This window comes from Mobula birostris, chromosome 8 (genome assembly GCF_030028105.1).
Source record: "Mobula birostris isolate sMobBir1 chromosome 8, sMobBir1.hap1, whole genome shotgun sequence".
NCBI classification, from domain to species: domain Eukaryota; kingdom Metazoa; phylum Chordata; class Chondrichthyes; order Myliobatiformes; family Myliobatidae; genus Mobula; species Mobula birostris.
In genome coordinates this window covers 136,012,463-136,027,319 of record NC_092377.1, presented here as the reverse complement: position 1 = coordinate 136,027,319, position 14,857 = coordinate 136,012,463, and the positions used below count along the sequence as shown (strand labels likewise).

At 45.3% G+C, this 14,857-nt stretch overlaps 1 protein-coding gene across 3 annotated transcripts in view; it reads left to right on the top strand.

Annotated features, from left to right (window-relative positions):
- LOC140201748 (cytosolic purine 5'-nucleotidase-like) overlaps nt 1–14,857 on the top strand; it is a 122,896-nt gene that overhangs the window by 24,379 nt on the left and 83,660 nt on the right. For all 3 annotated transcript variants that reach the window (XM_072266365.1, XM_072266364.1, XM_072266363.1), the window contains exon 4: nt 2,273–2,368. In XM_072266365.1, the coding sequence (XP_072122466.1) occupies nt 2,273–2,368 (96 nt within the window). The remainder of the gene's footprint in view (nt 1–2,272; nt 2,369–14,857) is intronic.

The window sequence follows — 14,857 nt, the reverse complement described above, 5'->3', positions numbered from 1 at the left end:
TATGTCTGGAATTTGAATAGTTTGTACAGCTGTTTTGCAAAGGCAGTTTTTGTTAAATAGAGATTGCTTACTGAAAACTAGTAAATAGGGAAATCACACTTCTCCCCCCTTCCCCAGTAAATAAGGGAGGAGAGGTGTAACAGCGTCATTGTGGGCCAATGGGCTAATGTCAGGTTCTGATAGCACTGGTGTTTCTATAGTGTTTCAAGTGGATAGGGCTATGCAGCGTGCATGTCTGACACATTCAGTTTGGGACCTGATCATTTATTGTCTCTCCATTATTGCCCACGGGAAAGCGGGTTGAAACTGGTACAGGACTGCCTGCCACGCTGCTGGGCAGGGAATTCTACGATTTAGACCCAGCAACAACGAAGGGCCTGGCAATATATTTCCAAGTCAGGATGGTGAGCAGCTTGGATGGGAATGTATAGATGGCTGTGTTCCCATGTGCCTGCTCCCCTTGTTAATAGAGATCATGGGTTTGTGAGGTGCTATTCATGGGCGATTGGATTCAGATTCGCACTCTGATTTATTTCAAGCAACAACAAGCCCCATTCCTCCCTCACAAATACTGCAAACACAGAGTCTTTTCATAACTCTGTCAGGCGTACCTGCTATGGCTTATACGGTTTGTCTGCAATGTATTGCATAGGCACAAAACACATGGGGGTTCCTGATACAGGGTGTGAATGTGACAATTTGGAATCTTTGATGACATAAGAGACTGCAGAGGCTGGAATCTGGAGCAACAAACAACCTGCTGGATAAACGCAGTGGGTCAAGCAGCTTCTGTGGAGGAAAAGGAATTGTCGAGATTTTAGGTCGATACCCTGCATCAGGACTGAGATCAGAGAGAGGAAAGAGCTAATGTGAAGAGAAGGGGAGGAGCAGTGAGACTGAGTGGTAATTAAAGGACTGACAGTGAATGGAGGGGGGAAGGATCAGTTTGTGGGGGGGAGTGTAAAGGATGACAGGCAAATCAAGAGAGATAGGGAGAGGAAGCAGGAGGGAGCTGAAGAAGGTGAGGTTGGAGACAGCTGCTGGAGGGTGATAAGGCTGAATGCAAAGCCAGAACGTGAGCTAGAATCGGATAAATAAGGGAGGTGTTAATGGGAGCCATTAGGGAGCAGTGAAAGGTGGAAAGAACCCGTACCAGGTGGGGGTGTGAGGGGCAGAGTGGAGGGTGAAATATGTGGGCAATAGGTGAATGAAACTGGGAGGGAGGGACAGAAATGGGTGGGGGGAAGTCTGAAAGCACGGGGAAGAGGACAAAATGGGGGGTTCAGGGGAGGATCGAAAGGAGAGAGAGAAAAGGGGGTGTTGCATGGGTGCATGGGAAGAGATAGATGAGAGTGGAAAATTTGATGTTCATATCATTAATTTGGGACTACATCCAGACTGTGGGTGGGTGAGGGTTGTGGTTGGTGAATTGTTGGGTGTAACATGGATGGGACCAGGACTGTGAGGGGGACGAAGATGGCTGATCGGGGGCTGAGAGGAGCTTGGAGGGAAAGGGGACAGAAATGGAAGAACCAGGGGAGGATCAGAAGAAGAAGGCGAGGCAGAAAAAGGGGGAAGCAACCTGCCAAAGGGGGAGCATTACTGAAAACTGGAAGGCTCAATGTTCTTGCAGTTGGGTTTGTAGACTACCTAGGTAGAATATGAAGTGTTGTGCTTGAAATTCGTATTGAGCCGCCCCTGGCAGTGGAGGAGGCTGAGGGTGTGCAGGTCAGTGGGGGAATGGTATGAGGAATTAAGATGGCACACAACTGAGAGCTCAGGATGGCATTACAGGCAGGGTGAAAGCATCGTCCGAATCAGTTGCCTTTCCTGCGTCTTGGTGTTACGGGTGTAGAGGAGATCACCTTGGGAGCTTTAAGTGCAGTAGATGTGGTTTGGAGGAGGGGTACGTGATTCTTTGCTTCACCCAGAAGGGCTGTTCAGGTCCCTGGATGGTGGTGACTGGCAACTCTCATGGTTACAGGGGAGAGTGCCAGGGTCAGGGAGGGGTGGGTGGGAAGGGATGAGCAGATCAGGAAGCTCTGAAGGGAGTGTCCCTGCAGAAGGTGGTGAGGAGTGGGGAGGAAAAGATGTAGCTAGTGTGGGAGAATGATGAAGGATGACAAGCTGGATGTGGATGCTGTAAGGGTAAAAGGTGAGCTCTATATTTGTTATTTGTTGAAATTGTCTATGGCATAAATGAATTGCTGGCTTTTGTCTGTAGATTTTGTATTTCTGAGATGGAAACTCACTTTTCAACCATAATTTGCAGAGGCCTTGTGTTTGATACACTGTATGGGAACCTTCTGAAAGTGGACTCTCATGGAAACATCTTGGTGTGTGCTCATGGATTCAGCTTCCTCAAGGGGTGAGTAAAACAATTTCAGCTTTATATGACACTCGTGGTGAAATTAGTTCTAGGTCTGTGATTTCACGTGTACAGCAGGCCACTCCTTTCCAGTCTGAACTATAGAAGCAAGCTTTTATCATACCACCCAACTTTTTACCTCTGTGCATTAACAGTGGGATCCTGGGGTTTGCTGTATGAGGAGAGACTGAGCAGACCAAGCTTTCATTCTCTAGAATGTTCTCTTGCAGGTGGGCCATGACATCGGCACCGGACCCGGGGTCCGCGCCGCTCCTGAGTACGCTTTCCATCCGTGCCGGGTTGAGTGTTGAGATCGCAACTCGACCTCGTAAAATAAAGGGAAAAATACTGCGGAAATGTCTGTGTGAGGAGTGGTGCACCACACAGTCCCTCTCTCTCTCCGTGCCTTGTAAAAAGCCATGAAAAAGACATCATCACGGACGCACGCACGCACACGTTCTCTTGCAGACTTCCTTGCATCATTTTCCAGTGAATTGCTAATCTTCCAGGAGCAGAGCGCTGTAATGAGCTACATCAAGGATAACTGCATCCCATTCCGAACCTCCTTGGCGAATCAGAATCAGGTTCATTATTGCTGATATGTGCCACGAAACAAGACATAAAAAGTTATAAAGTAGATAGATAGGTAGAGTGTGCAAAAGAGAAATGGCAAGGTATTCTTGAAAGATTCATGGACCACTCAGAAATCTGATGGCAGAGAAGAAGAAGCTGTTCCTAAAACATTGAATGAGGGTGTTCAGGCTCCTGGACCTCCTCCTTGATGAAAGGAGAAATGCACAGTCCTCGGGATATGGATAACTATCCCATCCACACCACAGCTATTTTGAGGAAAGCCTATGTTGGGACTAAGACTCCAGCTGTTGATGAAGGATCAGATGGAAAGGACTCTTTCTCATCACTAGCTAAGTCTGGTCTTGGTGCTTGCTTAAGAGTTCTGGTGATGAGCCATTCTGCCAAAGGACATGCAGTCTCTTCCTAGCACTATCCTACAGGATCCTTTCCCTGCAGAGCTCCAGGACTTTGCTGCCTTATTGACTTGTGGTCATAGGTGTTTTCCAACTGAACTTTTCCTAGGGGTGACTGGTGGTGTGGCAAGGTGCCTTGGATGGAACTTTCCATGGCAGCAAGGTCAAGCCCATCCTTTGTAACACCAGAGGTGGGTAGAATTTCGACATTTATGATCTCAGGCTCTGCAGACAGCTGGATGCAGCCACAGGAAAAAACGGCTATCAGGATACGGTACGCTTGGATATGTTTTCTTCTGTTTCTCTGGAGGTTTGTACATCTCGTCCCGACGGATGCAATCCAGACGAGATCTCCCGATGAAACAGAAGGTGGGTCAGCTGATTGCCATGGGAGAGTATAGGCATCAAATGTGCCAGGTACAGCAACACCAAGCACAACTCTTGCAGCAAGACAGATCACAAAGCACTCCAACAGTTGATTAGGACGGCTCAGCACACCATTGGGACTCAACTACCAGACCTGGAGACAATCTACAACTCTTGAAGCCTACGGCAATTTCGTAACATTGTTAAAGACCCATCCCATCCAGGACACTGTCCGCTCAATCTCCTGCCACCTGGTAGGAGACAGAGAAACATTTTAGCCAAGACAGTAAGACTGAAAAACATCTTCTTCTCGAGGTCTCTTGTACAGCTGAATAACCCCGGCTTGCCAATGGCCTTTGAGTGTTATGGACTCACTTATTATGAAGTCACTTGTTGCATATAAAAATGGAATTCTTTTTTGTCTTAAGCCGCACAGCATGCATTGTAAATATTCGTTTTACGTGGGCTGGAATAGCACCACAATCTTGTCTTGAGCAATGACTATAAAGTTCTGATCTGTTCTCTTGCTGACCATTGCAAGGGAATGATGTTTCCCTTGCAATGTTACCAATTCCTGCTTCATCTTGGTGACTTGCTGCAGCCATTTCCTGCTGCACTCCCCATTTCCTCCGAACCAGATTCCCAGCGCTTTCAGGTACGATACCTAATGGCGAAGGGACCCATCTGACGGAGCACATGGCCTCACTCTTGCCGCGATTTGACTCTGGCTCCCAATGCTTGTTCAAGCTGGTTGCAGATGCTGATGAACCTGAAGAATGTCTGTGGGTCTGAGCAGAAAACAACATTCCCCACATGCAAGGACAATTTGCCTTGAGCACCTGCACTGCCAGTAATCATCACTCCTCGTGTGCCAGTGTCCTTCCTGATGGATTTGGCCAAAGATTCAACAGCTCACACAACCAGGATGGAGGAAAGAAGACAGCTTCGCCTGACTAGAGATTTCCCATCTGTTAATTTGTACTTCACTACAAATGTCTGCAGAGTGGTTGTATCCAATTCTGAATTCCCCTCCCCAAAGCCTGTTAAGGAGAGCACAGCCATCGTGCTGATGTGTGATCCTCTCTCAGAGGCTTTCTCTTGGTCTAGGTAGGGCGACCAGGCAGCTAGGGAAGTCCACACCTTATGAACAAATAAATCGATGAAAGATGTACAAACATTAGAAAGAGAAGGGGTTTTGTGTCTACCATGTGGTTATTCAGACACATTGTGGATTTTAGCACAGCAGGTGAGGCATCTGTGGAAAAAGTCTTCACAGAAAAAAATACTAATGAGAGGTTGCGAAACAAATAAAGTGATACAGTGCTGGATATTTAATTTTGCTTGAAATGCTTGATAAATATGGCTGTCTTTGCTGTTCCCGAAATAGAGAAAAGATCAAAGGAAAGACTATTACAATTGCATCAACTCTTGTTTTTGGAATTCTTTTCTATTTTGTGTGTCCGCGGAGGGGATTTAAACAACTATGCAGACTTCAAGTTTGTTATGGACTGTGGTTTACCAAAGAGGCAAACAGTTTTGCTGTATCTTTTGATTGGTGAAGAGCCGAGTTTGGACCTTTCAGATTGACGTTACTCGTACTTTGCCCATTTGAGAAAGCATAAAATGGCTTATGGATGGTTAAGAGGCTGCAGGATCAGTAATGCTTTGATGTTTCATCTTACTAAGGCAATGTTATCAACAAAGCATTCTTTATTTATTGCAGTCAACTCTTACATAGTGGCTATTGCAGCTAAGGGTAAGCTCAATGCAGATTTATGGATATCTTCAGGGGTTTTGAGGATGGCGGAATAGATAAAGGAGAACCAGTGGATGTGGTGTTCTTGGATTTTCAGAAGACCTTAGATAGATTCTCATCTAAAGAGGTTAGTGTGCAAGGTTAAAAACCGTGGGCTTGGTGTACTATACCTGGCATGGTTTGTGTATTTATCGACAGGTAGGAGACAGAGACTGGGAATAAAGATATGAATCTGGTATGCTGGAAGTCTGGAATAAAAACGCAGACAGCGTCTGTGGGAAAAGATAGAGGGTCAGAATGAGAAAGAAATAAGTCAGTTTAGAGTTGCAAAGATGATAGCGGAAGGATGGACACAACAAGGGTTAAACGTCTGAGGCCAGAGTCGCCGTAGTGATGAGCCATTGATGAAGGGCTGTTAGAGGGAAATGAACAAAAATAGAACATGTAAAATCTATAGAGATGTAAGAAATATCTGGCATGCCAGGCCATGGCAGTGAAGAGAGAAAGCTACAGCACAGAAACAGGCCCTTTGGCCCATCTAGTCCATGCCAACCTGTTTTTTGCCTAGCTCCCACATCATAGCCCTACGTACTCTTCCCAACCGTGTACTTATCCGAATTTCTCTTAAACATTGCAGCTGAACCTGCATCTACCACCTCAACTAGCCGCCCTATCCACACTCAACGCCATCCTCTGCAAAGCCCACATCTGGGCAATAATCAAGGCTGCCTTTGTGGATACCAACTATATCCTCTTACCCGATTGGATAAGCACACTGTCAATCACAGCCCCTTCACCATGTCATAGGGTATTCAGCATTTCCTTTCTGTCTTTCTGAAATTGCATTGGCTGTTTACATTAATGTGTGTTTGAACCCGCCCTATCCAACCCTCTTCTCTACACTGTCCCAGAAATTAGAGTATTTTAACAACCATGCCTGTTTACAGTCACTATTTCTGTCATTTTGGAAAGAATTTAAAGAACCAGAATTAGATTTATTATCACTGACATCCTGTATGTTTTGAAATTTGTTATTTTGTGGTAGCAGTACAGAGCAATACATAAAAAATTATGTTACAATCAGATATATAAAATGAATAATTAGTACAAAAAGAGACAAAAATGAATTAGTGTTTATGGGTTTATGGTCCATTCAGAAATCTGATGGTGGAAGGGAAGAAGCTGCTCCTAAAAAGCTGAGTGTGTGTCTTTTGGGATCATATACCTCCTCCTCATGAGAAGAGGGCATGTCCTGGGTGATTGGGGGTCCGTAATGATGCATTTTTTTGAGGCATCGCCTTTTGAAGATGTCCTCAGTGCTGGGGTGGTTAGTGCTCATGATGGAGCTGACTGGGGTTACAACCCTCTGTAGATTTTCCATTTCCATACATTGGTACCTCCATACTAGACAGCGATTCGACCAGTCAGAATTCTCTGCACGGTACATAGAAACATTGAAACATAGAAAATAGGTGCAGGAGTAGGCCATTCGACCCTTCGAGCCTGCACTGCCATTCAGTATGATCATGGCTGATCATCCAACTCAGAACCCTGTACCTGCCTTCTCTCCATACCCGCTGATCCCTTTAGCAACAAGGGCCATATCTAACTCCCTCTTAAATATAGCCAATGAACTGGCCTCAACTGTTTCCTGTGGCAGAGAATTCCACAGATTCACCACTCTCTGTGTGAAGAAGTTTTTCCTAGTCTTGGTCCTAAAAGGCTTCCCCTTTATGCTCAAACTGTGACCCCTCGTTCTGGACTTCCCAACATCAGGAACAATCATCCTGCATCTAGCCTGTCCAATCCCTTTAGGATTTTATATATTTCAATAGGATCCCCCCTCAATCTTCTAAATTCCAGACAGTATAAGCCTAGCCAATCCAGTCTTTCATCATATGAAAGTCCTGCCATCCCAGGAATCAATCTGGTGAACCTTCTTTGTACTCCCTCTATGGCAAGAATGTCCTTCCTCAGATTAGGGGACCAAAACTGCAAACAATACTCCAGGTGTGGCCTCACCAAGGCCTTGTACAACTGCAGTAGTACCTCCCTGCTCCTGTACTCGAATCCTCTTGCTATAAATGCCAGCATACCATTTGCCTTTTTCACCGCCTGCTGTACCTGCATGCCCACTTTCAATGACTGGTGTACAATGACACCCAGGTCTCATTGCATCTCCCCTTTTCCTAATCGGCCACCATTCAGGTAATAATCTGTAGAAGTTCGCTAGAATCTTTGGTGAGGTACCAAATCTCATTAGACTCCCAACAAAATAGAGCCACTCAAGTGCCTTCTTCATAATTGTATGAATGCGTTGGGACCAGGATAGATCTTCAGAGATGTTGACATCCAGGAACTTGAAACTGCTCACCCTTTCCACTGCTGATCCCTTGATGAGGACTTGTGTGTTTCCTTGATTTCCCCTTCCTGAAGTCCACATTTAATCTCTTAGTTTTACTGACAATGAGTGCAAAGTAGTTTTTGTGACACCACTCAGCCAGCCAATCTCGCTCACTCCTGTATGCTTCCTTATCACCCTCTGATATACTGCCGATAACAGTGGTACCATCAGCGAACTTATAGAAGGAGCTTGTACTGTGCCTAGCCACCCACGCTTGGACGTAGACAGAGTAGAGCAGTGGGCTAAGCACTCATCCTTGAGGAGAGCCAGTGTTGATTGTCTGCGAGGAGGAGAGGTAATTTCCAATCCGCACTGACTGTGGTCTCCCAATGACAAACATAGGACATAGGACATAGATCAATGCAGCACGGCACCAGGCCATTTGGTCCACTATGATGTGCTGAGCCAGCTGAAAAGCAAATCAAAAGCATCCGAATACGACCTCCTTCTACCTACACAATGTCCTTATCCCTCCATCTTCCTTACACCCATGTGCCTATCCAAACATCTCAATGTATTTGCCTGTACCAGTATACCAGTCAGTGCATTCCAGGCATCCATCACTCTGAGTAAAAAGCTTACCCCTCACGTCCCCCTTGAACCTACCCCCTCTCACCTTCAATGCATGCCCTCTGGTGTTAGACATTTCAACCCTGGGAAACAGACACTCCCTGTCTGCTCCATCCATGCCTCATCTTAGAAACCTCTATCAGATCTCCCCTCGGCCTCCGGCGCTGCAGGAAAAACAAACCAAGTTTATCCAGCCTCTCAGGATAGCACATGCCCTGGCAAACCTCTTCTGCACCCTCTCTAAAGCCCCAATGTCCTTCCTATAGTGGGGCTGACCAGAACTGTATGCAGTACTCCAGCTGTGGCCTAACCAGAGTTTTATAAAGTTGCAACATAACCTCTTGAGTTTCAAACTCAATGCCTCGACTAATAAAAACAAGCATTCCATAAGCCTTCTTGACCACCTTATCGACCTGTGTAGCCACTTTCAAGGAGCTGTGAACTTGGACCCCAAGATCTCTCTGCTCAGCAAAACTGATAAGGGTCTTGCCCTAGTACTGTCTCCTTGCTTTTGCCCTACTGAGGTGCAACATCTCATTTATTTGCATTAAACTTCATCTGCCACTTCTCAGCTCATATCAGCAACTGATCAATATTGCGCTGAATTCTTTGCCGGTCTTCTACACCATCCACAACACAGGAAGTCAAGGGTCTAGTTGCGGGGGGTTGGGGGGGTGGTGTACAGAGGCCCAGGTTTTGAACTGGCTGAAACTGGAGTACCCGGAAAGGTACGTGGCTGACCGCACTTTCCTGAGGGGATCATTTTCACAACTGGGAAGTACTGCAATGTACTGCTGCTGCAAAATGACAACCAGTCATATTAAACCTGTCTGCTTCTGTGCTGTAGTGTCCTGTGACTCTAGTGGTCTGGGTGCAGGTCGCTGGGACTGAGCAAATTAATGGTTCAGCACGGACTAGATGGCTGAAGGGCCTGTTTCTGTGCTGTAGTGTTATACGAATGCATGGTTCTGATTCTGATAGGATGAGCCTTTAGTCATGTTGCTTGAGGAATAGAAGGTGATTTGAATTTTCCAAAACTGTTGGCAACACCTACCTTTTAGGATTACGCAGACCCTTCTGGAGTGGCCTGGCGATAAACCAGAGGTTCCTGGTAAAGGCTGCTGAAATATATGAATGCCAGAGAGGGTCCCACTACTGTTTCCTGGGTTTCCTTGTGACTGATCAAGTTGGCTTCCTGAATTGTTAAGACAATTGGGCAATTTTAACTGACCCCCCATATCGGGCAAGGGTATTTGGCGAGCTACTCCCACTTCTCTACCCACACAGGGTTTGCTGTCCAAATCAGTCAGTCGATTTGCAAATCTGAAGTCCTCCTTACTAAAGAGCAACTTCTGATGACATTTAGCATTTAATCCTTTGGTATAAATAGCTGATTCTTAAGCCCTGTGCCTGAGATTCCTTACATAGCTGTGGCTTAAGTGAACTCCATTTTGTATTAAACTGCCCTTTTCCCTTGTTCCACTTGCTGGTCACAGGCTATGATCAAAACAAGATGAAAAAGACTTGTTCACAGTCAACAAGAAGGAATCCAGTGAAGTAAATGCTGAGGAAAAGCCCCGCAGGGCAGTGCTGTGCCTGGGTCCTTCTGAACCGTCGCCTCATGGCCTGGGCTGTCTGGAAAATTAGTCAATAGCAGCCAGCAGCTTACTTCATACTGAATCCCAATTTTTTAACAAATGAAACGAAAGCAGGTAATGCAGTAGTTTAAACTTTTCTGGGACCCCACTGAGTAGACAGGAATGCCACTGCTAGGAATGATTTCTCCATTGCACGTGCAAAAATCTTTGCACTATGAGAGATTCAATAGCGAAGGCCAGTAGCCATTGTATCATAAGCAGAGATTACTTTCCATTTGCATAATTTAGGCCAGTGTGAGGGAATGAGTTAAGGGTCTGTCTATGCCTCTATTCCCCCGGGTGAGCTCGCTGTGTACTTTGCCTGGCCTTTACTGGAGAAATTTCTCCTGTAAAAATATACTATCATGAATGCAGAGTGACTGACTATGGCCCCAGAGCAGCTGCAGCGGACCCACGCTCTTATGTAGGGGAATCCCATTCCTCTTCTGCCCCACAATTTTCCTAAAGGAAGTCGGAAAAGAGTAAGATAACTCCGGGCTTCCTGCCTCAGACTTTTCCTTCCCATTGGTTGGCCTTATGAGAAAACGGCAACACTTCATCCTGCGCAGGTCACAATAATGTAATTGTTTGGTTTGTATATTTTAAAAATCAGACCAGTTTATGGCAATAGTCCTGTCTCTGTAGAATATGTTAAAATTTCAACACAAGAGAAGATAGTGCGGCTCCAGTAGATAATCCCATTTTAGGCAATCCATATATGGGGATGGTTGAAATTCCTCATTAGAGTAGTGGAGATTAGTACTATGGTGTGCATAGTTTGAGTTCCAAACTGGTAGGTGGTTCATTGTGCCACCAACAACATATATTAAGCCAGAAATTCAAATGAGAATGGAGAACTTGCAAGATGAAATGAAACCAAATCTTTGACAGAGTAATGTTGAAACCGTAGCTTTTCTGGCATGGGGAAGATTTCATAAGATTTGGAATGTAGGGATGAGTACATTGACTGAGATCTTGTGTCTTGTTTATTTATAACTGCTTACTCTTGTCCCGAACCATTGCTACCAGGAGAGTAGTTATTGTTGAAATGCAGTGACTGACAGACCAGACAACTGGGTGATATGGAGTATCTCACCAGTTGCTGCATTCCAGACTGCTGAGAAATCTACTTCAAAGGAAAAGTGCAAAATGAATTTAATCACAATCTAAAATGAGACGCAGATTTCATTTTCCAGGAAATCTAGAAGAGTGAAGTTGCAGTGAGTTAAGTCCATTAGCCTCAGATAAGCACAATGCTCTAGCACAATCATTATCATTTTTCCTCCTGTTTTACTGCCTGTCTTTGTTCCCAGGACATTGAGAAATTGGGTCAAATATTATTTAAATGAAATGCATCATCACACTGATCTGCGGCCCTGTTCCAGAACATACACCCGATTCGAGAGGACTGCTCCTCCAGTCTGCTTCTTTATCCCCCACCATTCCATTTAGATCTCTGTTCAGGTTGTTCCCTCTTCCCACAGCCAAATTCTCCCTGTTGAGAATCACATTATAAGTGAACATGGCTCCAGTACTTGGTTGGTCCCCTTCTGACCTCTCCAGAGTCTTTGTTAAAGACCACTGCCAAATTCTTCTGCACTCTAGCCTTATTCCCTACGACCCAGTCCAACTAGGGAAGAGGTTTCCCGAGAAATAGGTCTCATTAGACCATAAGGACGTTTCCTATGGTGGGAGAGTCATAAGACTAGAGGCCATAGCCTCAGAATAGAGGGGCATCCTTTTAGAATGGAGATAAGGAGGATTTTTTTTAGTCAGAGAGTGGTGAATCTGTGGAATATGTTGCCACAGGCAGTTGTGGAGGCCAAGCCTTTATATATATTTAAGGAAGAGGTCAGGGCATGAAGGGATACGGGGGGGGGGGGAAGGCAGGAGACTGGGGCTGTGAGGAAAATGGATCAGTCATGATGAAATGGTGGAGCAGACTCGATGGGCCAAATGGCCTAATTCTGCTCCTATATCTTATGGGAGTGAAGCATCACAGACAAACATAATGTTAGATTTCACCTTGTAGGAAGTAATAGCTTACAAATCCTGCCACAGCTGATGTCATTGGAGCAGAATAAGGCCACTCGGCCCATCAAGTCTGCTCCACCATCCCATCATGACTGATTTATTTATTAAGAGCAAGAGGATAAGATGTGAAAGAATAGGACCAATCAAGTGTGATAGTGGAAAAGTGTGTATGGAGCAGGAGGAGATAGCAGAGGTACTTAATGAATACTTTGCTTCAGTATTCACTACAGAAAAGGATCTTGGTGATTGTAGGGATGGCTTACAGCTGACTGAAAAGCTTGAGCATGTAGATATTAAGAAAGAGCTCTTGGAAAGCATCAAGTTGGATAAGTCACCGGGACTGGATGAGATGTACCCCGGGCTACTGTGGGAGGCAAGGGAGGAGATTGCTGAGCCTCTGGCGATGATCTTTGCATCATCAATGGGGACAGGAGAGGTTCCAGAGGATTGGATGTTGCAGATGTTGTTCCCTTATTCAAGAAAGGGCATAGAGATAGCCCAGGAAATTATAGACCAGCGAGTCTTACTTCAGTGGTTGGTAAGTTGATGGAGAAGATCCTGAGAGGCAGGATCTATGAACATTTAGAGAGGCATAATATGATTAGGAATAGTCAGCATGGCTTTGTCAAGGGCAGGTCGTGCCTTATGAGCCTGATTGAATTTTTGAGGATGTGATTAAACACATCGATGAAGGTAGAGCAGTAGATGCTGTGTATATGGATTTCAGCAAGGCATTTGATAAGGTACCCCATGCAAGGCTTATTGAGAAAGTAAGGAGCCATGTGATCCAAGGGGACATTGCTTTGTGGATCCAGAACTGGCTTGCCTACAGAAGGCAAAGAGTGGTTGTAGATGGGTCATATTCTGCATGGAGGTCAGTGACCAGTGGTGTGCCTTAGGGATCTGTTCTGGGACCCCTAATCTTTGTGATTTTTATAAATGACCTGGATGAAGAAGTGGAGGGATGGGTTAGTAAATTTGCTGATGACACAATGGTTGGGGGTGTTGTGGACAGTGTGGAGGGCTGTCAGAGGTTACAGCAGGACGTTAATAGGATGCAAAACTGGGCTGAGAAGTGGCAGATGAAGTTCAACCCAGATAAGTGTGAAGTGGTTCATTTTGGTAGGTCAAATATGATGGCAGAATATAGTATTAATGGCAAATCTCTTGGCAGTGTGGAGAATCAGAGGGATCTTGGGTCCGTAATGTTGCAGCTATGTAGGACCCTGGTCAGACCCCATTTGGAGTACTGTGCTCAGTTCTGGTCGCCTCACTGCAGGAAGGATGTAGAAACCATAGAAAAGGGGCAGAGGAGACTTACAAAGATGCTGCCTGGATTAGAGAACATGCCTTATGAGAATAGGTTGAGTGAACTCGGCCTTTTCTCCTGGGAGCGACAGAGGATGAAAGGTGACCTGATAAAAGTGTAGAAGATGATGAGAGGCATTGATTGTGAGCATAGTCGGAGGTTTTATCCCAGGGCTGAAATGGCTAGCACAAGAGGGCACAGTTTTAAGGTACTTGGAAGCAGGTATAGATGTCAGGGGTAAGAGGCAGATATGACAGGGCCTTTTAAGAGACTCCTGGATAGGTACATGGAGCTTAGAAAAATAGAGGGGTATAGGTAACCCTAGGTGATTGCTAAGGTAAGGACATGTTCGGCACAGCTTTGTGGGCTGAAGGGCCAGTATTGTGCTGTAGGTTTTCTATGTTTCTATGTGCCTCTCGAACCCATTCTCCTGCCTTCTCCCCTGACGCCCTGACTAACCAAGAACCTATCAACATCTGTTTCAGATATACTCAATTACATGGGTTCCACAGCTATCTGTGGCAATGAATTCCACAGATTCACCATCCTCTGGCTAAAGAAATTCCTTCTCATCTTTGTTCTAAGTGACATCCCTATATTCTGAGGCTGTGCACTCCGGTCCTGGTCTTCTCCAATATAGGAAACATCCTCTCCACATCCAATCTGTCTAGGCCTTTTAATATTTGATAGCTTTCAATGAGATCACCCTCATTCTTTTAAACTCCAGTGAGTACAGGCCCAGAGCCATCAAACGCTCCTCATATGTTAACCCTTTCATTTCCAGAATCATTCTTGTTAATCCCCTCTGGACCCCCTCCAAAGCTAGCACATTTTTTTTCTCAGATAAGGGGCCCATAACTGCTCAAAATACTCCGTGTGGTCCAATCGATGCCTTATAAAGCCTCAGCGTCACAACCTTGCTGTCATATTCTAGTCCTCTTGAAACGCATGCTAACATTGCATTTGCCTTCTTTACCGCTGAGTCAACCTGAAAATTAATGTTTAGGGAATACTGCATGCACAAGGACTTTCAAGTCCCTTTGTACCTCTGATTTTTGAATTTTCTTCCCATTTAGAAAATAGTCTATGTCTTTATTTCTCCTTCCAAAGTGCATACCATACACTTCCCTACTCTATATTCCATCTGCCATTTCTTTGCCCTTTTTCCTAATCGGTCTAAGTCCTTCTGCAGACTCCCGGTTTCCTCAACACTACCTGCACCTCCACCTATCTTTGTATTGTCTGCAGGCTTGGCCACAAAGCCATCAATTCTGTTATCCAAATCCTTGACATATAGCATGACCTTGTCAAAGACCCCACATCCCTCCCCATTACCGAGATTCAAGAGTCGTTTATTAATCGCGTGTACATCAAATAATACATTGAAAATGCATCACTTGCGTTAACGATAAGCATACCCAAGGGGC